The sequence below is a fragment of the Perna viridis genome, chromosome 4, assembly GCF_037379345.1.
Source record: "Perna viridis isolate PV_CMFRI_1.1 ecotype Kerala chromosome 4, ASM3737934v1, whole genome shotgun sequence".
Taxonomy (NCBI): domain Eukaryota; kingdom Metazoa; phylum Mollusca; class Bivalvia; order Mytilida; family Mytilidae; genus Perna; species Perna viridis.
In genome coordinates, this window is record NC_142448.1 from 30,819,612 (window position 1) to 30,845,403 (window position 25,792).

Consider the following 25,792-nt stretch of genomic DNA (forward strand, 5'->3'; position numbering starts at 1 on the left):
GTTTTGGAAAATGTTGTATTCAGTAGCAAATTGCCAATACGTTATACATGTATATATATTGTGTTGAATACAGCTAGAAATATACTTTTGAAATATCCATCCCCTGTGACACTATACAGGAATGACACGGAAAAAAACTTTCAGATATATTGATATTTTTAATACAGATTTCAATGATAATTTTAGGAGCCTCATCAGCCGCAAAAATATTCTTTCGTGATCAACAGCAATAGATGGTCTTGAAATATTGTTTTGAGTGGACTGCTTAAAATAATGTCTTGGTGGTGTTGCTTTTAATTATCCTATAAATCGAAATATCTGTGCGTAAACTTGGTCTCCCTTGCAGATTCTAGCTATAGTCACCGTCTTGTTCATGATACTGTACACAAAACCCACTTGGACCTGTGATTAGTTATTGTTAGATTTAATACTTGCCATCAACTTCTGTCGTAAAAATGTTTATATTTGTCTAAATACCAAAACATAAAATCGTTATCAAAACAAAACATGGACCTCTACATTTTTTAATTTGTTCAAATAAAACTGTCATTCTATTCAGAACCTTAAACTACTTTAATGAGTCCTTTCTAACAGAATATTTCTAATACACTGAAACCTGTCTAAACCAAAACGTGAAAAATTCGAAAACCTATCTGAAACAGACACTTGTCAAGCCCAATATATCTGTTTAGATGTATTTTGGACTTCAGTAAACCGAAAATCCGTCTTTAGTGAACCCTGAATAATCCGAAAACCTATCTAACCAGACACATTTAAAGTTCTCTCGAATCAGTTTTAATGTATTTTGAACCTAGGTAAACCGAAAACAAGGCTAAACCTTACTCTAAATAAGTCTAAATCCTATCTGAGCCAGACACTTTAAAGTACTCTCATATCAGTTTAAATGTTTTTTGGACCTAGGAAATCTGAAAACCTCTCTAAACCAAACCCTGAATAATCCTAAAACCTATCTGAACAAAGACACTATCGTTTTAAGTGTATTTTGGACCTAAGAAATCTGAAAACCTGTCTAAACCAAACCCTGAATAATCATCCTAAAACCTATCTGAACAAGACACTATCATTTTAAATGTATTTTGGACCTAAGAAATCTGGAAACCTGTCTAAACCAAACCCTGACTAATCCTAAAACCTATATTAACAAGACACTTTATCATTTTAAATGTATTTTGGACCTAAGAAATCTGAAAACCTGTCTAAACCAAACCCTGAATAATCATCCTAAAATCCTATCTGAACAAGACACTTCTAAAGTCCTCTAATATCAGTTTAAATATATTTTAGACCTCGATAGTCTTAAAAACCTGTCTAAACTGATTCTACTTAAAAGATAAGATGGGGTTTGGTTAAGACAGTTTTCACTGTATATGTACATAAAACAGACATAAGTTGGCCTATACCAGTCTCTAGTGATAAAGGCATTTAGGAAGTTAACAGGAACACATGTTTGGCTGACTGACTCATTTTATTTTTTTTTTCCTTTAGTATTGCTTCATATCAACAAGTTCATTTTAGCAAAACAAAAAATTAAAATCATTAGAAAACATTAATTCACAAAAATCAAGTTTTATTTGATGTGGACATGATAATGGTTTTATATATGTACAGCAGCAACTGGGGTCGACTAACACAAAATGGGTTTTACATAGTACATTTATTTCATGATTTCTCCAAAGCCCTTTTCTAAGCTAAAGCAAATCCAATTCAATAATAAACAGTGGTTTAACTTCCTAAAAGGGGGACCTGCTGACTGGCCAAAGTGTGGCCCTCTCCAATGACTGTACAATTAACCACAATTATCTAGCATACATTGGAGGCCTTACATCCAATATGTAAGGAACTAAATACGATTATCTTCAAAGCAAAATAATCCTTCAAAATGAACAACTCTTGTTATTCAATTAAATGGCTTTAACATTAAGTAAATTCATTCAAAAATGTCTAATTCTTTAGAAATAGACAATTCAAATTTAGATCTCACAGTTATCTCCCTTTATATGAAGGAATACATTTTATAATAATGAATGTTTAAATAAAGACTGGAAGAAATTGCTCTTAAAGTTTCAAAAGGGAAGAAGTAAATTTACAAAAAAACAGTTTTAGCTTTATTCTGTATCTTCCATTAAATTCTTCCAAATGTTGAACAGTAAACACATACATTAACCTGTCCTTCAGGAAAGTAGTATCAGCCTCACAAGGAAACAAGATATCTTAAAAATTCTCAAATTATACAGTATCTTAGTATCTTTGAGATATCCATCATCATGAACTTTGACCCAATCAGGACCTAATGTTCTAGTATGTATATCATATGAAGGACAAGGTCATAGATATAAACTTTTATTATGTGACATAGATACATGTGTATTTTTCATTGGTGAAGTTTCTTACTACTTGCATGTACTAAAGTTGACTCATTATTACTGTAGTGGGTACTATGTTTTCCAAGGGAATAAGGTGGTTTCTAAAATCGGAAGAAGGGCAACCTTACACCTAAACCATGAAGATGAAACAAGTAGATGGGTTGTACATAGACCCAGTGCTACTGGTGAAAATGCACAACCCAGTTTGAACTTAATATCCTGCTTTATTTTAGTAAATCAACCAAATTTCTCCTAAATAAATCAAATTGTGAACAATATGTTCAACTAAAAAGTAGAAGGTAATGGTGAGAACGAGAAACTAAATAATAAGTCTATAACTGTTCCTGAATATCAAAAGTAATACAGGTGCAAAAATAAAGATAACAATTATGTGCGTACTTTGTACCACGTAAGAAAACAGTTTTTGTTTCTGTGTCCACAAAAAAACCTATCCATTTTATATTCATGAGCATATTTCTCTGCAAGAATTTCACACATTGAATACAATTGTGTTATAAAAGAGAAAACAATTGACTAAAATGTAGATATAGGAAACCTAAGCTATACAACGGAAATGTTGAAAAAATTGCATATCTTTGTTATTTTTTATCATTAGGAGTTGTATAAAGACCATATAGTTCTCATGTTTCTATGTTCGATTCAAAAATTAAATGCAAAAGAGATAAAGAGAAAGTAATGTGATGAATTTCAATGACCTAGCTATTTAAAGGAATAGAATTCTACCTAATTCACAGTATAATTTCACTATTTACTACAGAGGTAACCACTAGATACGAATCATTTTGATTTTGAAAAAGTCTTGACCAGATTGATGAATACCACTGTCCAGAACCCACAACTTGGGAAGCTTTTGCTCTGTTTAGCTTACTGACATATTCAAGCACAACATACCAAGAGCATTGCCAGGCAGTGGATTCTGACAATGGATAAGAATGAGCATATATGATTTTGTTCCTGACCTGTTCAAGAGGTAGCAGTGATGAAAATATTGTACAGATGGTTTATCAAAATGGAGTTCAAACCGTCGATTTAAAAATTACTGTGATGATAGTCCATGGCACACGATAACCATGAGCCTTTGTAGCCTAATAATGGCTGTGTTCATCAAAAAATACGGCAGCCTAAGTTTTAATTGTTCCACTGTTGGTAGCTAGGTAACAAACTATGTAACAGTAAAGTTTCTTATTAATGTCTTATTTAATAGCAGATAAGAGAGCTATGAAGACATCCCCAATTATCAAGTATTCAAATCTAGATAAAGATATTCATCAGAGTAGAAAGGAACCTGCCCTCTGTTTGTCTGTACTGTCATGTTTATTTCTTCTGACTTCTCTATGTGAAGTTCATTTACAAAATTATATAACATGTTAAATAATATATGGAGTATTGAAAATTATGAGCATACAAATCTGAAATTAAATTAAAACTGACTAAATCAGTTTCCTCTTCAGAAAGTCTAAGATAATAATCTTATCAAAATGACTATATGTCACAAAATTTCAGAGAATAACAAATCTACATGATAACATTCTACTTCTAATACTTGTATTTAGCAGTTTATAGTTTGACATATATTTCCTAGCATATTTATAAGATTTCTTACAACATAGGAATAAATGAGATAACCACATGTTAGACAGTTCATTAAAATACTGTAACACTGTATAAGTGTTTGTGGATCAGGCCTAAAACCTGTATCTTTATGACTAAATCAACAAGCCCAAAGTTGTAAAGACCAGAACTAATTAATTAGCCAAATATGCCCTATGATAGCTAACCGTAAGACTAAACGAAAAATAGCAAACAAAACACTCAAAATAAAAACAAAATAATGAAGCAATGCAATGAAGTATCATGATCAAGTTGTTTACATCCATAAATACCCCATAAAGCCACAAACAAACACACATATCTTTATTACTGTACAACGACCAGTTCATATACTGTTGGCCTCGATCCTCAAGTCTTATCGCTGGAAGACAAATTATATCATGCCAGTTTTCAAATCGATTACTTATATATTGTCATGATAATAGTCAAGTGTATAAATTGTGCAAAAGCACTCAAAAAAATCTTTAGTGGCCGAAACAAATTCTTTTTCATATGTAATAAAATTCTTGTAAACTGAATACTAGAAAGAACAACACATATTTTGCATATCTTAATTGTGATTAAAGGGAGATAATTTCATCTATTTCTGCAAAATATATTAGATACATACAAAGTCAAATTTCTAATTTCTTGTTAATCAACTGAGACCAATATGTCAAGACAGAATTTTTATAAAATGAATGTTAGAATGTGAACAACACAAGACTGTCTATCCTATTTTCATCTATTTTAAGAATTATTGATAATTGAAACTAAAAATTAATTTTAAATTTTGGCTTGAGGATCGTGACCTAGCATTTTGGCTGCAACATTCATCTAACTGCTGCATTAAATTTTTGAAAGCTCAACATAAGCTAAAAATATTCTAACAATATTCTAGCTTCAAAATAAATTATCTTTAAGACTTTAGAACAACACACTGAGGAATGTAATTTGCTATTTTCCTGACACACAAATGCACCAATGCTGAAGTGCGCTTTCAAAGCTTATTTTGAAAAAAAGATGAAATAACTTAATTTATCTCAAAAGGATATGAAGAGAAAAAAAAAAAACTCAATCTACTGATAACAGTATCAGACGGAGAAAAAACTTAAATCTTGATAAAAATGAGATCAAAATGTGGCATGGAAAATAGCAAATTCCTTCCTTGTGGTAATATAATATCTATAATATAAAATACTATGCAGACTTTTACACAGATAATGACACAAAACTATTGTATTGTGAGATGTTTCTTTTCAGAATATCAGAACATGGTCCTAATACACGTTCAAATCTTCCTCGATCTAATTTGACACATTTGAGTTGGCCACGTGCAACAACTGTGGCAGCTCTAGGTCTGTCCAGTAATAAAGCTATTTCACCTGGAAGAAAATCAAAAAAAAATTTGAAAGAACTAAACAGAAATATGTCGTTTTTTTGTTAAAGGATGCCAGTTTTTATCACACTTCTCTAGCAGATTTATGCCTGCAAATATTGTGTAAATTTAACACCATAACATTCAACCTTAGCCTACCCTATCGGTGCACCTGGTCCATGCTCCCAGTTTTAGTGGAGACTGGGTTGCTCATTCACTATTATTTCTATGTATGTGTTATTTGTTTTTTTCATGTTCTTTGTTGTGTGTGTCTATATTCTTTGCCTAATAGTTATCCCTGGGTTATGTTGTTTTTTTTTTAACTACAGTTCAATTTCTGGTTCCCTTGATTTCCATTCCTATGAAAGTAAATATTGGCAGTAACAGAATTATACAATGACTTCTGCTTCAATTTTCATTTTGCAATAAATAATGTTCCAAAATATGACTGTTCTGGCAGTTATCGGTAAATGTCTGTCAGAAACTTTTGAGATATTGTGTTTACAGGGGCCACCTCTGTTATAAGTTTTATATGCCTCCTGTGTCTTCTAGTTTTTTTTTATTTAAATCATAAAATATTTATCTTGACACCTACCAAAGTATTCAGACACCCAGTCTCCCGAGCAATGAATAAAACATCATATAATATGTAATCCGCTAATGTAATCAGACACACCCAGTCTCCTGAGCTATAAATAGAACAGTATCTTATGTATGACTTACCAAAGTAATCAGACAGACCCAGTCTTCCAACTTCAACAGGTTCTTCATCATCTGCTTTTCTCTGTAAAACTGAGGCTTGACCCTGTTAATAAAATTAATTAATGAAACAAAATTCTTGTATGTTAATGAATTGTGGTCCTTTCTGAACAACAAGACCTTTTTTAAATAATTTAATTTCAGGAGTTACAGGTTTTCTGATTGAATATAATATATAAGTCTATCATCACATATAAATAATTTTGCTATGTGACAGTAACATTGTCAACTTTTTATGATTCAGCTGTTAAAATTTAATACAAAAAATTCACACACTGTCATTCTATGTATACCCTATTCATATAGGAGTTGATATTGGACAGTAACCAAAACTACTTCCAACATATGCCCCATTTACATATCTAACTTTAAATCATTGGGACCCTAATTTTTAAAGACGCTAATTTTGATGGATGGGCAAGGTTATTCCAAAACACCACACAATAATTGGGTGGTGCACAATTACAAGATGATTGTAATATTTCAAATACATGCAACCCCATTGCCAATGTTGCACTTTTGAAAATAACCTATTTTGTTAGTAATGTGAAATATGTGATTTGATAAATTTCTTAAGACGGAGAGAAATATTTTACTTATTACTAGAATTGGTAAAAGTTTCACATACTAATATTTTGACAGCTGAGAAAAAGCCTCTGTTACAGTTTTCTATTTTTTGTTTTTCAAACAAAGCTTAGTTTTCTCCAGCATGTCATGTTTTTATTAAACATAACATAAACAAATAAAACCCAGCATGAAATAATATTTTATACTGGTACATCAATCAACAAAGTCCTAATAAAATTTGTTTATAATCTTATTTAGAATAGAATATAAGGTTAGATAAACATTTCAAATCAACATGCAATGTACTTCAAATGTGTTCAGCAATGAATCAAGAAAAAAAATCAACATCTTGCCTCAAAAAGTACATTACAATACAAGTAGATCAATGATGTAATGTTAATTTCATTTCATTTCGTAAAATGTTCAATTCTCATTCATGATGGTTATCAAATCAATTATAAAGAAACTATTGTAACGTTTCGTTACATCTATCTAGAAATTTTGTTTAATTTAAAGTGACATATGCAGTAACAAAACATTATCATTATTTGATTAATTAAAATAAAGTGACAGGAATAGATGTGATGTAATAGTATTATGTGTTGTTATTACAAATCAATTTACATTGTTATTTTGTGCAGATGTAGTTGCAAAATCTTGCAAATATCTCGGTGAGACCGACATAGTTTTCTAAAATTAAAGATTCCTTACTTTTACAAAATTCAACTAATATAATGAAAATGGATATGGTGAATATGTCAAAGGGACAACAACCCCATCATGATAAAAAATGACAGCTAAAGACCACATATGGACATTCAATGAATGACAAGGAAACCCTCACGACACTGGGCAGGCTAACTTCACTTGCATCAACAATTAATTCATACAAAAGAGCTGAAAATAAATAATGGGATAAAAACTCAGTATGTACGGATCAAACATAAACAAAACAGGAACACAAATAAGCACTACAGGGTAGAAGAAATATTTGGCAGACCAACAATAACTTGTCCTAAGTCAAGTGAAAATTAGCTGCATGACCTATGACTTGAAGAAAGACAGATTCAATGGACAAGAAATGAGCTGAGTGATGAAATCTTGTTAAGAACCAGTCCATATGAAATTCAGACACTGCCTATGGAAAAGGTGATTCATGGTATAAAAAATACCAAACAAACAAGGTTTTTGTGGTCTTTAGATGCTTAGACATTTTGTATATCACATTAGTCTTTTCTGTATTCAGATCTGTACTTAAAAAAACAAAAACAAAAACAAAAAACACAGATTCATTGCACACTAAAATCAACCAATCAATCCAAATCAAGAAGGATAACTCTTGCTAAGGGCTAATTTATTGTAGTCCATATGATTTTTATCTCAAAAGTGCATCAACTGAGTAAAATCTCAGACTAGTTATGAGGTCTGTAACTATTTCTGAATAAGAAATAAAAGTAAATTTGGTGGATCTTGAACAATCATAAATCACCTCCTGTTTTTTATAAGGCTTGTATCTTATGACCTCATAATATAAGCTCCAAACACTGCCCAAAGACTAGGGTATTTATAGTTGATGTGTGTCTTGAGAAAGACATTTAATGTATCATGTTATTTTATACACACATACTTGTAGTTTGAACAATTATTCAGTCAGACTCACAATTAAAAAAATCTATTCATTTATTTTTTGTAATTTTACCTCTTGTTATAAGTGATCACTTGTTCACTCAACTCAACAAAACTGACACTTTTAAAAATGTTTTATACATCTTAGCATTCTCTGTATGACATCAGACTTAGGTTTCATAGAAAAAAAATCCCTCAAATCTTCAATTTCAAGTAATTCGAATGGTCAAAATTTGATTTGAGGAAGCTTGAATTGAGATTCTTTTATTAAGCCAGGAACTCAATTTTAAGAACTTTTTTTCATCACTGATATAATCAAATCTGTGGTTAGTTTAACAAAAACAGTACTCACGTACAAACAAAAAGTTAAAAGACTTAATCAAGGAAATTTACCATCTAAGTTTACATTATATATATTGGATATGTATATACTTGTTGCAATATTAAGCCTCTCTGACTTCAACCAAAAGATACCCATATCAAGCAAAATACCTGCCCTCTTATTTTATGAAAACTGATTTCCATTTGTCATAGGAGAGCTTACCTAACAAAAGTATACCACCAATACTGATGATCAAACGGTAAACAACTTGGTGACAGGCCAGTGCTAAACTGATTCAGCTCAAGAATTTATCCTTAGCAAAATCAATTAACTGGCTATAAAATCTACTACCAACTATAATGCAGGTAGGCCATCCTGCCACACTTCCAGCACATACCATGAATGACTTAAACACATCTAGATCAAACATCTAACTGACCTGTGGGATTTTTAGTTGGGTGCAAAATGTCAAGTGAGAGCATGATTGACCTCACAAAATTATATCATCACCACTGAAAATCAAACCTTAGACCCTACGGTGACAGGCCAACAACAAAGAATTAAGCAAAATAATTAATCCTATGTTCAAATCAATTAACTTGCTAATGACAGGTAGGCTGGTTGACACAAACAAATTACACTTCTTGTAAATTAAGACCCAACAGGTGTTGATAAACAATTCAAACACTGTGCACAGTAAGGTGACACACTATGAGACAAAAACTGGGGAGGAGCATTACATACATCTCTAGTAAAAACACTTACAGAATAAGAATTTACCTAGTATAGAATATTATACGTTATAAATCTATAGAATGTCATACATGTTGAAAATCTATAGAATGTCCACATGTCACAAATCTATAGAATGTCATACATGTTATAAAACTATAGAATGTTATTAATGTTATAAATACACAGAATGTCATACATGTTATAAATCTACAGAATGTCACACATGTTATAAACCTGTAGAATGCCATTAATGTTATAAATACATAGAATGTAATACATGTTATAAATCCATAAAATATTATACATATATCACTGTATGTGTATTCATTACGTATTATCATATCAAAAATCATACCCATCATGACGTATTACCGACTTCTTATATTGTCGTATGCATATCAGTTACTAGCATTGCATGTTTGGCATGAAATGAATTATGCACACCCAGGCATAGCTCGACTGGGCATTTTATATTTCATTAACTGCCAGATAGCCTAACCTAGCTGACGCTATAATGCTGAAGCAATATATTTACAGGTATAGTGAATTTTCATGGTTTTTCTAAAGTTTACTGAAACAGTAAGTTTCATTTATAATTTAGTTTTTGGTTTAGGATAAGATAATTGTTTTATTTTGCAATACTACATTTTAACGTTTGTCTATAATTTAACTAGCTATTATTCAGATATTTGCTGAAATTTTCAATAGAAATCTTTTTAATGTTTTTTATTATAAATTGCAAAAGCGCTTAGCAAATTTGTCAACGGCAGTGTCATTTTATTGTGTTCTCATGTCTTGTGTAATTGAGTTATTGAATGTTTTCCGAAAGAGAAATAAATATGTACAGTTTGTTTACAGTTTATAAAGATGTTGGCTCTTAATAGTTGGTGAAACTTGTCCTGGCAATGGAGATTTAATCTCAGCCCATATGCCCTGCGACACATGTTATAAATCTATAGAATGTCATACATGTTATAAATCTATGGAATGTCATACATGTTATAAATCGATTGAATAATTTACATGTTATAAATCTACAGAATGTCATATGTTATAAATCTATAGCATATGATATATGTCATACATCTATAGAATGTCATACATGTTATAAATCTACAGAATACCAAACATGTTATAAATCTATAGAACATTATAATACATGTTATAAGTTTATTGACCAATTTGAAACAGTGAGCATGTCTTATTCCAGTTTTATGGTAATTTCATGTTTCACATGCTGTAAGTAATGTATTTTAATAAAGCTGATTTGCATTAAACTTGTTACCTACATACATATTTTTGCTATTTCTGTCTGTTTCTTTTAATGTTAGTAAATTGAATTCCATCACAACTTGGTCATTTTTTGTCAAAGCTTCAAGTTTTTAGCTTTATAATTGACCAATTCCAAATACTTTAGATTAAAAGTTTAAAAGACAATCCAAATATGTCCTGGTACATGTAAATAAATTCCAAGCCCAAACAATCTAGTTTAAAGCTGATCTCTCATTGCTACAAACTTTCTGTAAACAGACAAAAAACAGAAGTGATGCAGTCTTGCTTTTAAATTGATTGTTACCTCAACAATGATAAAGAAATCTTCGCCTGGTTCTCCTTGTCTGACAATTTCCTCACCATCTTCAAACTGAACAGGTTCTAATGCATCTGCTACTGTAAGTCTCTCCCATTTGTCAAGATTTTCTGAAGAAAAATGCTCGGTTCAATAATGAAATTTCAATTCCTAATATTTTTCTGAAAATATTAGATCTGGAAACATTATTTAATTACATACAGCTATTAGAAGATCAGTAGTTGTATGTTACATTCCTCCTACGTTAAACCACATTTTCCTGAAATCTAGACATTGTGCATTATTTGTATACTGGTATAAATGTTTTTAATGTGGACAAAATAGTGGATGAAGTAATATCAGCATGGCTTTAAACAGTGAAGACAACTAAACAGCACATTTTGTTATAACAAGTAATTTTCATAGTAAGACCTATTTCATCAAAAATAAATTTGTAAATAAGTGGTCCCATCAAAGACAGAAAAAAATACAATAATTTTTTTTTTTTTTTTTTTTTTTTGGGGGGGGAGTGGGGGAAAATACCATTTCCTTACAAAAATAGGATAAAAAGTAACAAAAATATACAAGATTGACAGAATATCTGAATTTCAGTCAAATTCAAACAATTCTTTTGCCATTTAATGTAAGAATTATCTTTATGTTTTCTCACTTGCTGTAGATTCAAGTCTTGAAATTCATAAGTAAATCTTTCAACATTTTAGGATTAATTTTCAGTTGTGTTTAAGGCTAAAAAGAGTCTTAATCGCCCCTCTTTTTTTTAACAGGAAATGGGTATTTCAACCTTTTACTTTAGTCCAAAGTTAAATAACAAAAGCCTCCTTACCAAGAATAGAAACTTTACTAAGAAATTCTTCATACATCTTTCTCTTTCGTATTGTGCTACCCTGCAAAAAAAAATGAAAACTTGAGTTAAAAAAATATTTCTCATCATTTAATAAAATGACTGATTAATGTAAACCTATTGATTTCACAGTAGCTAATTTTAGCAGATTCCGTCAAGTGGACACAATTGTAAGTATCAATTTTCACAGTTTAAAACAATGATAAGAGTACCTTGTAGTATAAGTCACTAGTTTCTGCACATTAAATGACTGATTGACTGTTGTTTTGTATGATGTTATAGGGCCATATCACTGCAAGAGCCTTCTCCATATTAAAAAGGTTGCAACTATGCATGTATCATAATACGCTGTTTATTAAATAGACTTTCAGAAAGTATTGTTCCTCATAATACTCTTTTACGTTGTACTTGCTGTCAAGTGCACAATGAACCATGCTGGATAATATTTCTTTCATTAATATTCTTGCAATGACCACTTTGAGGAAAATGTGTTTTAAATGCTTTCTTCAGTCATGACATAAGGGTATTTTTGCTACAGTGCAACATTAATGAGACATTGCATGAAAGATTGTGATGTCCAGGAGAAAATTCACTGCTTAAAAAGGGGATGAATATTGATATACTTTTAATCCCTATTGAATTATGTATCACCTCTGACTGTACCCTGTCAGATAATACGACAGTTAGATAAATATGTAACAAAAGTACATCTTAAGAGATTCTTAGCACATAACAACAGCTGATACAAAAACAAAACAAGTTTCATTAAGAAAACAGAACCCTTTTTTAGACGTACTTTTAATTTTCAATTATCAAAATAATTGAATTATTACATATAATTACAACTTTGTCATTGTCAACATTAGCTAGATATGCTGAAGAACAGCAGTCAAACTCCTATTTCTGAGAAAATCAATCACTCTTATTTGACTCGTGCTGTTCAGTAAATGCTGTTAGAAATTGTTCTATAGAACACAGTGCTATTAAATCCTCAGTTGAAATGTCAACCATAATATATCTAGGTTTAATTTGTAGGAACAGCATAAGCCAAGTGAGGCAGAAAACTAAAGTAATCTTTTCGATGTAAACAACTAGTCTGTCAATCTATGTTGTTTAATTGGAAACTATTCTATTCCAATAAAAAAAGAACTGAAGCAATTTTTTACAGTGTAGTAAAACAGAAAAGACCTTAGAATATTGTAAAATGTCTAATTTGTATTCTAAGGAGGTGACAAACTGTTATATAAGAAATGGCCTATCCATTTCCATTTATTGAAATTACTTGCCATATATTTCCCTGCAGAATCAGGATATTTGTTATTAGATTTATAACTAGACAATTTCTTGTCACCAATATCACAATTGTGATCAAATAAATTATAAGATATTAATAATATTCCTAAGGAGAAAGCAAATATTTGTTTTCAAAGATCTATTTGTCTGTATTAAGCTATATTTAGTTTGAAGGGCAGGCTAGAACTCATTTGCATAAAATGTAGGGCATTAACAAAACAACTGAATTATTTTCATAATGTAGTATTATTCAGCAAATTGCATTTTTCAATATTGATGATTGGGTGTTTTTACGGCCTATTATACGGTCTTGACTATCACTGCAGATCTTACATGATGCCCCTTAAAGGGATTCTGTAAGTATGTTCTGTTAATAGACTGTGGTAAACAAATGTTTGCCTTCAGGATATCTGACCAAAGAACTCTGCGTAAGTTCTGCTAGCCGCTGGCCTCTTGTCTACTCCCAGACCCAATGTGGATCCAAGAGCATTTTCCCACTCTAACTGTTAGGGGGTATGTCATCCGAAAAGTGAAATGATTCTTTTTCAATATTTTTTTCAATCTTCTAAATAAAAACTTCTTATTGGTTGGCTCTTTCATATAATGTTCTATGCTGACTTACTTGACATATTTTGAGTAAAACATTAAATTATGAGGAATGAGTGAAATATTTATTGTCTACATAAAATAACCTCAACACGTGTAAGCTTGAAAATAACATGTTACATAAGTTATTTAGTGTGCACCACATGATTGAGGCAGTTTCTTCATTGACAGAAAATAGATTACAATCTATCCTTAAATGCATTCATTACAAATGGGTTTACCCACTGCAAATATTAGTTGTCTTTGCAATTACTGTTTAGCTTTCAATGAAAAGTTGAAAAAATTAAAACTCTCCAGTGTTCTGTAACTTTTATATGTATTCATTAGACTAATGCCATAAGATTTTAACTAAAATATCATATGAAATATATCAAGCAACATTGTAACCCTTATATAAACCTAACTTTTGATTTCTGAATTTCTTTTATAAATGAGTAATATTTTCAACATTTCCTTTCCTTCTATGAAAGCATACCAGATGATGACATCAAAGGGAGGGAACAAAACTTCAAACATCTAATAGTAAAGGAAAATTAAATAATAATAAGTTAAACTATAGAAACAGAGTTTGTGCTAATTTGTATTCTAGAATTCCTCAGTTTTCCCATTCAATATCCTTCTATTAAATCTAACAAAATACAGATGAGGTCTTTAACCCTTACAACTAAACTACTCAAACAATTTTCTTCCAGTTAGAACAGTATGATTTGTTGGCAGACTCTGTAAAGTGCTACTAATTACATAAAAAAGACAAATGACAGAAAGCAAAGTAAGGCCAAAGAGTTAAAAAAAATGTTTGTTTGTCCTTCATAGACACAGGCTGATTTAAAAACAGTTCAAATGTTTTATATCTGTTTTGAAAAGAAAAAAGAACTTTCAAAATTCTGATCATTTTCATTGCTATACAAACTTTATGTCTACCTCCTTGTCTACCTAAGTCTCTGATGTATGCAACATGCTAGGACTAACATATATTTTGTTAGGATGGCCTTACTGAAATTACACTTGATTGGGAGTGGACACTGCTAATATATGAGAGAACAATTACAGCCTGGTAGGTTAATTTGACCATTTCATTATGGGGTGGCTTTGTTAAGACATGACAAGTGACAATTACGTAGTAAATTACTGCTGGGTTTCCGAAAAACTTTTCTAGTGCTTCTTCATTGATTGTCACCGATTTACTAATGACAATATGCTAATCCCAGACATTGTGATCACCAAAACAGAGTTATTAGACTGATAGTGTCATTTCCAAGAGTCAGTAAGGAATTATTCAACCAAACCAGAATGTACTAAGAACATGATAATTTTCTCAAGGGAGAAATTTGCTGATTTCGAGATGATATGCTTTCTCAAACAAATCTCCAAGTTATGCAAATTGCAATATGAGATCCATCCATCTGCTATCAGATGTCGGTGCAGAGAAAAAAAGGTATGAATATTTCCCACATTTACAATATCAATCATGCCTTTTATGGTGATTATAACGAAAATTAAAGACATAACTTACCATAAGAATTCTTCTGTAGCTGTCTCTGTCAATTCCCCATAACTTCACATCACCTTTGGCCTAAATTTTAAAAAATTATATCAATAATAAAAAAAACAGATATTGAGGACAAGATGGGTGGGCTTTTGGGCTCCTGATCAGCAAAGGAATGTTAAATAAAGGAGGTACACCTAGGACCAATTTCATTCTGTTTCAAATAAAAGCTTGATAGGTGTCAGTGAAATTGAATATGATACGTACATATCACTGATTTCAAGAGTTATGTCCCTTACCCAAGGTTTACCTCCTAAGTTTACATTTTTCATTATATGACATATTTGATGTTTGTTGATTTAGGTCACATTTCTCATATTTTGATCCAATTTTGCTTCATTTACAGTGAAACTCATTTAACCCAACAAAACTTTAAGACCACAAAATTATGGACACTTTGGAAAAAATTACCTAAGTGTTTAAAGCAGGTAACAAAGCCTGAATAATGGTGCATGAAATAATGGAATACGGAGTAGGGCTCGGCTCCAATTTGCTGGTTTTTGGAACTGAAGGTAACAATATGAGGTATTACACAGGTTGAAAGTAAGAATTTCAGGACACACAAAAGTGTCAGTTTATTCAGGAATCTGCATTACTCAGGTTGTTAAATTAAAAATTGCACTCATTAAAAATCTGGTGACACAGACAATTTCCCCTATATGTGTATTGTTTCTATATTTTCTTTTTGGTTTCATCAATAACACTGATTTGTGTCATTAAAAGTATCTTCATAAATCCACAGACCTACTTAAACATTTATATTTCAACCCAAGGCTGCACTCATTAAAATATAAATTGTATGATCAGCTTCCCGTCAAAAGCAGAAATAACAAGTCTGTCTTACTTTAGAATATTTCATTCTCAACATAATTTTTTCACTGTCTCAGTATCAATTTTCTATTTGTGGTTTAAAAGCTTCCCTTAAAACAAGATATAGCGGATCTTAGATGTCAATTATAGCCTGATAAACAAGGGAAATGAACAACAGGCTAGAAACATAGAAATCCAGCAACATGTACACAGCACGTCATCGGATTACTGGAGCAGAACAAAATAATTGCAAAATTTTGTGACAGAGATTCAAAGCATATTAAATAGAATTTCCTATTGACTTGGAACTGAAAGGATTCTAAACCTAATCATGACTGTTTCGTGTATTTGTTGATGTGCTTTGTCTGTTTGATTTATGAGCATAAAACTTGTTGAATACTGATGTTCTATTTTAACAATACTTGTTACACCTATATTTTTAATTCAATACATTTATATAAAGTACATAGGGGGAAACAATCCTATTAAATGTATTATCAGAAAATGTTTTAGTATTGAAGGTAATGACACATTGACACCTGCCTTAACTGAAGCATAAATAAAGCTAAACCTGTCTAAACCATGAATAAAGCTAAACCTATCTAATCCAGACAGTCCTTTTATATCAGTTTTAACATACACAGGCAAATGTGCCACACATGAGAATCAGATGGTTTGCATCGTATGATCATCATATGTGGCACATTTGGCTGTGTATTTTGCACCTCGCTAAATCAAACACCTGTCTGAAACGTATTGTCAGACTTCATTGTACTATATTTAGGTTGTGGTCCATATTGCTTACTTTGACTGTGGCAGCTCTGGGTGTTCCATAAATTAGAGCCAGCTCTCCAAAACTTCCTCCTTCACTGATAGTGGTTACATGAACTCCATTAACAAATATCTAAAAGAAAATCAAAGTTAATTCAGAAATTTATAAATCAATGTCCAAAACTGACACGAGTTTTTGCATTAGCATCATTTCTGCTATACATCCAATTACTGTAATCATGAATGACTAACATTCAGTGTAATAAGCTGGTTGTACTTTCCTTAATGCTAGGTATATTTGGTTACCATGATACATGTACTTTGGAAAGTAATACATGTGTGGACTATCAATACATGTACTAGGGAAATGCTGTTGAATGCAGAATATAAATTTTTATGGTTTGGTAAAAAAAAAAAAAAATTTGATTTCAAACAAAAGATAAAATTTCCACTAATGTTATAGGTGATCATAAGCTACAAAGAATTTTAAGGTGTACAAAGCAAAAGAATTTAAATGAACAACAAATAAAATAGATTACGACCTTTATGAATCAACATCATTAAATTCTTTCTGAAGACTTCTTCCCTTAATTCAATAAAATGAGAACGATCTTTGTGCACTCATGAAGCCACAAAAATATAGCTTCGACATTTATGATAGTCATTGTAGCTATATGATATAATTTGCTGCATCCTCAAAAAAGCTTTCTGAGAACATCAAGAAAAATACAACTCTAAAAAGCTTTTAATACCAACACATTGCACTAAGTAATGGATAAGAGTTCCTAATACTTAATGCTGTTATGAAAGCATTTATCATCCTTTTTTTAATTTGAGTTAATTAGTCTTGCAAAACACTTCCTTTTTAACTTGGTGCGATTGCATTTTACTTCCTAACAACGTAGGTAGGTAAAAGTTAGCATGCTGATATTTAGCAGATTACTGCTGAATGGTTTATCAAAATTTATTAAATTTTAGATAAGAGATGATATAGCATGGAATAGCATCTAAAAATATTTTACAGAATGACAAAAGATCGCATGTATAGTCATGCTACAGTACCTGAACCAATCAGTGCAACAAAAATTGCGATCGGTCATTGATCCGTCAAACCAATCCATTCAACCAGTGATCACATCATGTGACCACAGAGTGGTCAATATATTTTACAATTTCCAGTGGTTTTCTTTGTCAATTTCACACATATTTCCCGAATACAAAAGATTTAAACATCAATTTATTCCTTTACTTTACATTTGTTTTATTTTCAATAGATCATCTATCATTTTACAAAACAAAATTGCAATTAGATCCGTCACGGGTCATCGGTTATTGACCTGTCAGTGATCAATCAGTCGGTGGTCATTGATTTGTCGAAGCGTTGTGAGGAGCGGTTCAAGGACTGTAAGCATTCTACTACTCGTTTTCAGTAAACATTAATAGTTCGAAGTTTCATTGTACATATGAATTACTTAATTGTGCTAGAAACCTTGAAATAGGGAACAGGGGCTTGGTACAAAGCACCAACTAAACACTTTATACCTGCACCTTATATAATATGACCAAGGTCTGAAATTAGAAGGGTTTCATATGTCAATGGCCCCAAAAATTTAGTGTTGATTACTAAAAATTTCACTGCGATTGGAAAGAACTATACATATTGACTACCAAAACTATAGCTGTGAGCTATTAAGCCAAAATTTTAGGTTAAAATTCTGATGACACAACAATTTGAAAGTACATGCATGGACAGAATGGACTCATCGAATGACAGACAGACAGACAAGGAGATTTGCAGTATAGTTTATGGTTTTGAAAAATAGACAGTACAGATCAGATTATAATTGTGCATAATACTGCTTCAGCACATTGATCTCATGCAATATTCCACCACAGAAATTCACACATTAAGTGTATAAAATCTGCTCATTGTTACACACCATAATGCTTTAGTCATGCTTAATATGTATAGTTAACAACAAACAACTATTATATCATATACAAGGGTAGTGAAAGACCCACAATACAGGAAGTTGAAATCAACCTGAAACCATAATTGCATACAATGTATGCCCCACCATATTTGAAATAAACCCATCCATTGGGAACTGTGATAACTGAGATGATATTCAGACAGACAGAATGACAAATAGATGGACAAGGTGATTACAATATGATGACTTCTCCAGACAGTACTTTTACATGGCTTTATTTTCAAATCAATGGTAGAAACAGGTATTATAAAATTTGACATTATAATACTTGTTTAGTGTGATTTATAAATAAAAATATAAGTTTTTGTCCTATCTAATACATGTACTTGTACACCACGATGTGGAAAGATAAATCACAGCTAAACTGTAGTGTTTTGTAATTTTTACAGAGTAAAATCCATCTATTCATTTTGTATAGAAGAAAAAACTGATAAAATCCTTAAAAAATTCACAAAATGACCTCCACTGAGCAGGGTAGGAAACTCAATCAAATTCTAGTCAGTCCTGAATACAGTTTTTCAATATACTTACTATATGGCTATATAAATTTTTGCTAAAATTAGCCAGTCCTGCCAAAAAATAGCCAGTCAAGGGCTGGCAGGCAGGCTACTATTTCTAACTCTGCACTGAGATTTATTATACAATAGGGAACATGTTAAAACAAGGTATTATTTGAATTTGGAATTTTTTGAGATTTAAGAAAATAAGTAAAAAAAATATTCATAAAACTTACCACTACTAAGGAGGTTAGTCATGCCGTCATGACTAAAGGGGTTAGTAAGTTTTCTTGACGTTGGTTATGCTACTAACCCTACCCCTTAGACATGCCGGCATGACTAACCCCCTTAGTAAGGGTTAGTTTTACAAATCTATTTTTGGTCATTTTCTTAATTCCAAAAAAATTCCAGATTCAAACAATACCTTGCTTTAACAAGTTTTTCAAACAAAAATGCCTTACAGATGAACTTGCTTTGCTCTCACTACATACACAATTGTCCTGTAAACCTTGTTTGAGTATTGAAGATGTAAGATATTACAATATTAATCCCTAGTAATTTCCAGATTGAAGCATACTTGGTAAGTTTGCCTGAATTATACTGGCGACTATGGATGACATTTGAACATTATCAAATTAAACATTTTCTATAATATTTTCAGACAGTTTATCAATATCGCACTAAAGCTAATTGAGTTTACAACCCAAACATGGCTAGAGGGAAATATTCCTACTAGCCAACACACAATATTACAACTAGAACTAACCATAAAACATCTCTTACCAATAACAAACCATTTAATTTCCAAAATTAAACGTAAAATGCCTGAAAATTCAATCTCCAACGAAATTAAAGCAAATAACTGTCTGTGACCTCAGTAACCTTGAATCCAATACCAATTTCTCTTTTAATGAATTTCAATTATTAAAGTTCCTGCATTACATAGAAATTAAGTTTATCTGGTAAAAACTGTAGAGTAAAATAACGGAAGAGAATGCTTTAAACTTTTCAAACCAATTCTCTTGTCACTTTCTATTCAATTTAAGTTGCAATAATACAAGAAATATAAGAACTTGTTGATGTTTCCTCCTACTCAAGCATGGTACTCTGAGGTAAAGTGCAAACAAAGAAGAAGTAAATATATGCCATGTCACACATGTCAGAAAATGATTCCTAACTTGGAAGAAATTCTGCATGGCAGAAAATGAATTTGTGAGTGGGGTGATTTATAACGCATGTATTCAAGCTTTTGACATTAAAAAACCATTATATATCCATTAAGAATATCTACCAATATTACCCAAAAAATTGAAAATGCTCCCTATATACTTTTCTTTTTGTGGCGAAAAATTGAAGCACTGTTCAAATCACTATAGTTCTTTGATCATGAAAAGGCAAAACTTTTGTTATTAAAACGTTATCAATGCACTATAGGGGTGTCCTATCATTTCCACTTACAATAATGAAAATAAGCAACTGATTGGCAAAAAAATAAATGATCAATGACACCCATAACAGGAACTGGATTCAAATTTAACAAAAAGGTCTTATTCATTTTGGTAAATTGAGTTAACTACATTGACATGATTTTACTGGCAAAAAATCAAAATCGAAAACCAGCACTCCACTAATAAGGACCAGCCATACCTGTTAAATTCTGCATGAAAATCTGAATATTTTTATTAAAACAGAAAAAATCCTGTCTGAGTCTAGTCCTTTGTAATGTATCTATGTAAACAATAGCATTTCCACATAACAGAATAAGCTTACCAATAACCTTTACACAGAGATTTCACAGCAGAAATTACATTTACATATATTCCAATGATGCAAACACAATAGAAATATAAACATAAAGGGCCTGTTTAGGGTAACCTGTTTAAAAACTCTGAGAAAGTTAAAAATTATGCTAAGTGGAAAAAATTTAAATAATTCACTCAAGCTATATACTGTACACTAAAACACTAAAGGCTAAACTTACATCAACTTCACCTTGGTCTATTACATAGAAGTTATCCCCTTCATCACCTGGAATAGAAAACAAATACATGATATAACACTGACAGAGAGTTAGGAAAAATGATAGAGATTACATGTAATTCAATGGAGATTTCAAAAGGGATGGAGTGTCAGCAACATCTTACATATGGAGATACGCTGTCAAAACATGAAAGCCTCAAAATCGTTGTGTTGGCATTGACCTTTTTAGGAAGTGACGTCAGCAGTTAGGATGTGATTGTTTGAACTTTTAACTACAGAGGCATAGCATATATTCAAGGAAGTCTTGCAGATTTCTGTTGGTTGAAATAGCTGCAATATAACAACATGCAGTACCTGAAGCAATCTGTGCAACCATAATTGTGATTGGTCATCGATCATCGATCAGTATCGGATTGGACATCAATACGTCAAACAAATCCGTTAGACCAGTGATCACATCATGTGACCACTGAGTGGTAACTACATTTTATAGAATTCTGTTGTTCGTTTGTCAATTTTTACACATATTTACTAAATGCAAATCATTTCGGTATTTTCATTTCTATTTTTAACCAGATGCAATATGTGGATTCAAAATCTTTAATTTCAGAATAATTTAATATTGTATTTCATTGGACTTGTTCCTATGGAAATTCTGAAATTTACATGAACTGATCAGCTGTCATTTTTCATGACAAAACTGCGATCAGATCAACCCCCTATCATCAGTTATCAATCTGTCAGCATATCATTCAGTCGGCAGTCATCCATTTCGTCAATAAGTTCTGCCAATTGGTTCAGGGACTGTAGCAGTGAATTATGAACAAAGTAAAATTATAGTTGAGTACAAATAGCTCATTCCCTCATATAGGCAAAGCCTAACTTCATAACAGAAAGTAAAACAGGACAGAGTTAAAAGGTCTAACCTTGTTTTGATGCCCGTTACCTGATGAACTGCCTTAGGTACTTAGACATTTGAGTAAGAATATTTAGAACTTTTTTTCAGACATAGATTCAAATATCTATGGAATGGCAGGAAGTATAATTGAGCATGTCAATTGCCCGGCTTACTCCCTACGTAGTGTCATCAGGTCAAGGTCATTCAATCAAATAATGAACCAACTCTGTCCCCTGAAGTTTTTTAATCCCTGTAGGTTACATTTATCCTACTGTTCAATACACTAATGCTAAGTGAAAATACTGTATACATGTACCCTCGTAGAATTGCTGAAAGTCCATTTCTGTTTTTTTTTGTCATTTGAAGTTTCTTTGAATTGTAACTATGAGATTGATATGAGATGCCATAGAGAGGTTTAATCATAGAAACAAACCCTGCAGGTTATCTCACAAGAGAAACTTGTAATCATAGTTAAGTCAGGTCTAGTTATGTAAGTGGTATTCTTGTTTATAACTATCATCTGAAAACCAATATCATTTGTTTTGTTTTGGTTTGTCAACCTCTTCAGTGTATAACTTAAACCTCTCCTAAAAAGTCTGCCCAACTGACATAGTTGCCTTAACAGACCTAGTCCATGAAAAAGACGAGCCCCATACACATACAACCCAACAACAAATTCAAGCTTCATATACAGTTTCAAATCATTTCCAATTTTTGCATTCAACAAAACTTACTGAAACATATTTATGCATGCACAAACATAAAGACAGCTGTAAAGCTATCACTAGTAAGCATGAAGCCTTTAAAGGCCTAAATTATAAAAAAAAAATGATCAATGCCAGAACATATCAACTAAATGGTTCAATAAAACTTTCAAGCGGGGAAGTATCGATGGTCTATTGAGGAAAATCAAAGTCCACAAAAATGTCAATTTAAAGAATCGTCCAGTTAAACAAAATTTCAAAGTTTATAGGTTAGGACTGGGGTCATGGACTTCAGACTTAGTAACCACTAATTTGTACCGCTGTCAAAATGGACACTGTCGAACAAACATAAGGTTGACCACCACTTAAGTATGACTTTAAATAGTAACTTCAATACTTTAATCATCTTCACTGTCTAAGGGTTGTGGTCCTGAACCACACTTTAATATGACCATAATAACTATTTACTGATTCTAGTACTAATATATGCACTTTGTCCTTGAATACAGTTAATGGAAGACAACATTTAAAACCTTCATTGGACCTATACTTGAACCATAATTGTATAGTTTCCATTCTAAAATAGCACGTATATCTTATTTAGAACTATTTTTTTTTGGTATTTTTCCCATTAGTCTAGCCGTTAGATGAAAACAATACCATTCCTGATCAGAAGCCTGCCAGTCTTGTCTGATTAATTGTTAAAGACACCATAATAACATGTTTTTTGTCAGTAACTAGATTTTTTTACTCGAGAAAATTGGGTATTCCGCTTTCTGGGTTTTAGTAAACAAATTTGAAATGGCATACAGACTAATTAATGAATGCTACTACACTTGTTCTGATTTCAAAATCTATTTCTAGCCAGAATTAATACTAATAAATTTGTATAAACTTGAAATTGAATAGAATTGTATAGAAACTAAGAACAAAAACAACTTCATGAACTTCAACTAAGGTTGTGAAGAGCTCTTTCTTTAAGATATCTTTAGGCATATGTATAGAATTTCAATCAAATTTAAAAAAAATAGATTGTTATTACACTCAGTTAACTTTTAGTAAAATACCTAATGAGAAAAAGATCTGAGAGGTCTTCATACTATATGTACTGAATGTCTGACTAACAAAACCAACTTACTTTCAGGATCAATTTATTTCACTAGTTCCACAAGCAAGAAAAAATTGTCAAAATAAATGGCTGGGAATAAGACACTGCATGATTTTGTACATCTTTGACAGAGTGTAAGACTCAAAATTACACTTCAAAAATAAGTAACTACAAAAAAAATGGTTGAAAGTTCATGGCCTAATTAGGGTGGAAAACCAATCTAGTATTGTGTCATTAAATCATCTCTAAAATCAACAACAAAACGCCCACTATGAATGAGCTAAAGCCGATTTTATTATTTTATTCATATTTCAAAACCCTTTATTTATGTATGATCAAATCTGCCATATTTTTATCCTTTGGAACAGATGTGAAATGAATTCTATTTCAATATATTACAGTTAGCCAGACAAATCTAGTCTTATAACCTAATTATCATGCCATTACAGAACTAAGTTAACTTATTTACTATAAGCTATCCTGACGGAAAGTTTAACAGGATAGGCTCGAGGCTTTCCTCAGTGAGGCTTAGCATTGCTTGTCAATTAAACTTCTTCATATACATTTTGTACTTCAACAAATGAGTTAATGAAGAAGAGAGAGAAATGTCACAACAAACAGACTACCTTAAAGCATTTTACATTAAAAGTTGGTCAAAATATGCCTTATGCGTATGCAAATGCCTAAAGAATATTTATAAACTGTCTATAGATTGACTATGTCTTGACTGACTGATATGTGTGAACTGTGAAAGAAGTATTTACTATTGGTTAATGTAATGAGAGAAGATCAAAAATGATATTAGAGGGGATTGACCCAAGACTCTAATATTGCCAGGAAATTAGACTGATAGAGGCATGAACAACATACTGACATGAATTGGATGGACTATATTGACTACTGACACAAGTATGGACTGACTTAGGTATTGACTACTGACAAGAGAATGTACTGACCGAGATATTGACTACTGACAAGAGAATGTACTGACTGAGATATTGACTACTAACAAGAGAATGGACTGACTGAGGTATTGACTACTGACAAAAGAATGGACTGATTGAGGTATTGAATACTGACAAGAGAATGGACTGACTTAGGTATTGACTACTGACAAGAGAATGGACTCAGTGAAATATTGACTACTGACAAGAGAATAAACTGACTGGGGTATTGACTACTGACAAGAGAGTGGACTGACTGGGGTATTGACTACTGACAAGAGAATGGACAGACTGAGGTATTGACTACTGACAAGAGAATGGACTGACTGGGGTATTGACTACTGAAAAAGAAGTAATACACACCAGAATGAACTGATTGAAGTACCGAATGATTGATGATACAAGTTTTAATCAAGGGAAGTAGTGTACACCAGTTTGGACTTCTTAAAGCATTAAAATACTGTTGGGACAATATGGGCAATAAACTGAATGTTGCTCATATCTTATTTATTTTATCTGTTGTCATTACACTTTGGACTCTATATAGAGAATGTAGCCAAAAGTATGGATTATAAATTGACTAGAGCCCATCTTTTGGACAGTGTGTTGACTGTTGCATAGATCTATAGATAAATGTGTTTGTCAGCTTATGACATTTCTGAAAGTTCTGTTGTTCAATATATTCACTATCTAATTAAGATCATTAAATATAAACAGGATTTCTATTATAATTCTAATTCCTCAAGTCTGTTAACCTAAAAATTTAGCAAACAAGTTTTCAAATGCCAAGAGTTTTAATTTCAAAATTGATGGCATTGTTAAGCTTTAGA

The 25,792-nt window shown here is 31.6% G+C and overlaps 1 protein-coding gene across 2 annotated transcripts in view; it reads right to left on the minus strand.

Moving 5' to 3' along the window:
- Positions 1 to 1,467: 1,467 nt before the first annotated feature.
- LOC148619719 (cAMP-dependent protein kinase regulatory subunit) overlaps positions 1,468 to 25,792 on the minus strand; it is a 67,382-nt gene continuing 43,057 nt past the window's right edge. For both annotated transcript variants that reach the window (XM_088579936.1, XM_088579935.1), the window contains exons 5-11: positions 21,310 to 21,356; positions 16,872 to 16,970; positions 15,224 to 15,283; positions 11,794 to 11,854; positions 10,959 to 11,080; positions 6,097 to 6,178; positions 1,468 to 5,380 (exon numbers count right to left, since the gene is read on the minus strand). In XM_088579936.1, the coding sequence (XP_088436062.1) occupies positions 5,208 to 5,380; positions 6,097 to 6,178; positions 10,959 to 11,080; positions 11,794 to 11,854; positions 15,224 to 15,283; positions 16,872 to 16,970; positions 21,310 to 21,356 (644 nt within the window). In that variant the 3' untranslated portion in view covers positions 1,468 to 5,207. The remainder of the gene's footprint in view (positions 5,381 to 6,096; positions 6,179 to 10,958; positions 11,081 to 11,793; positions 11,855 to 15,223; positions 15,284 to 16,871; positions 16,971 to 21,309; positions 21,357 to 25,792) is intronic.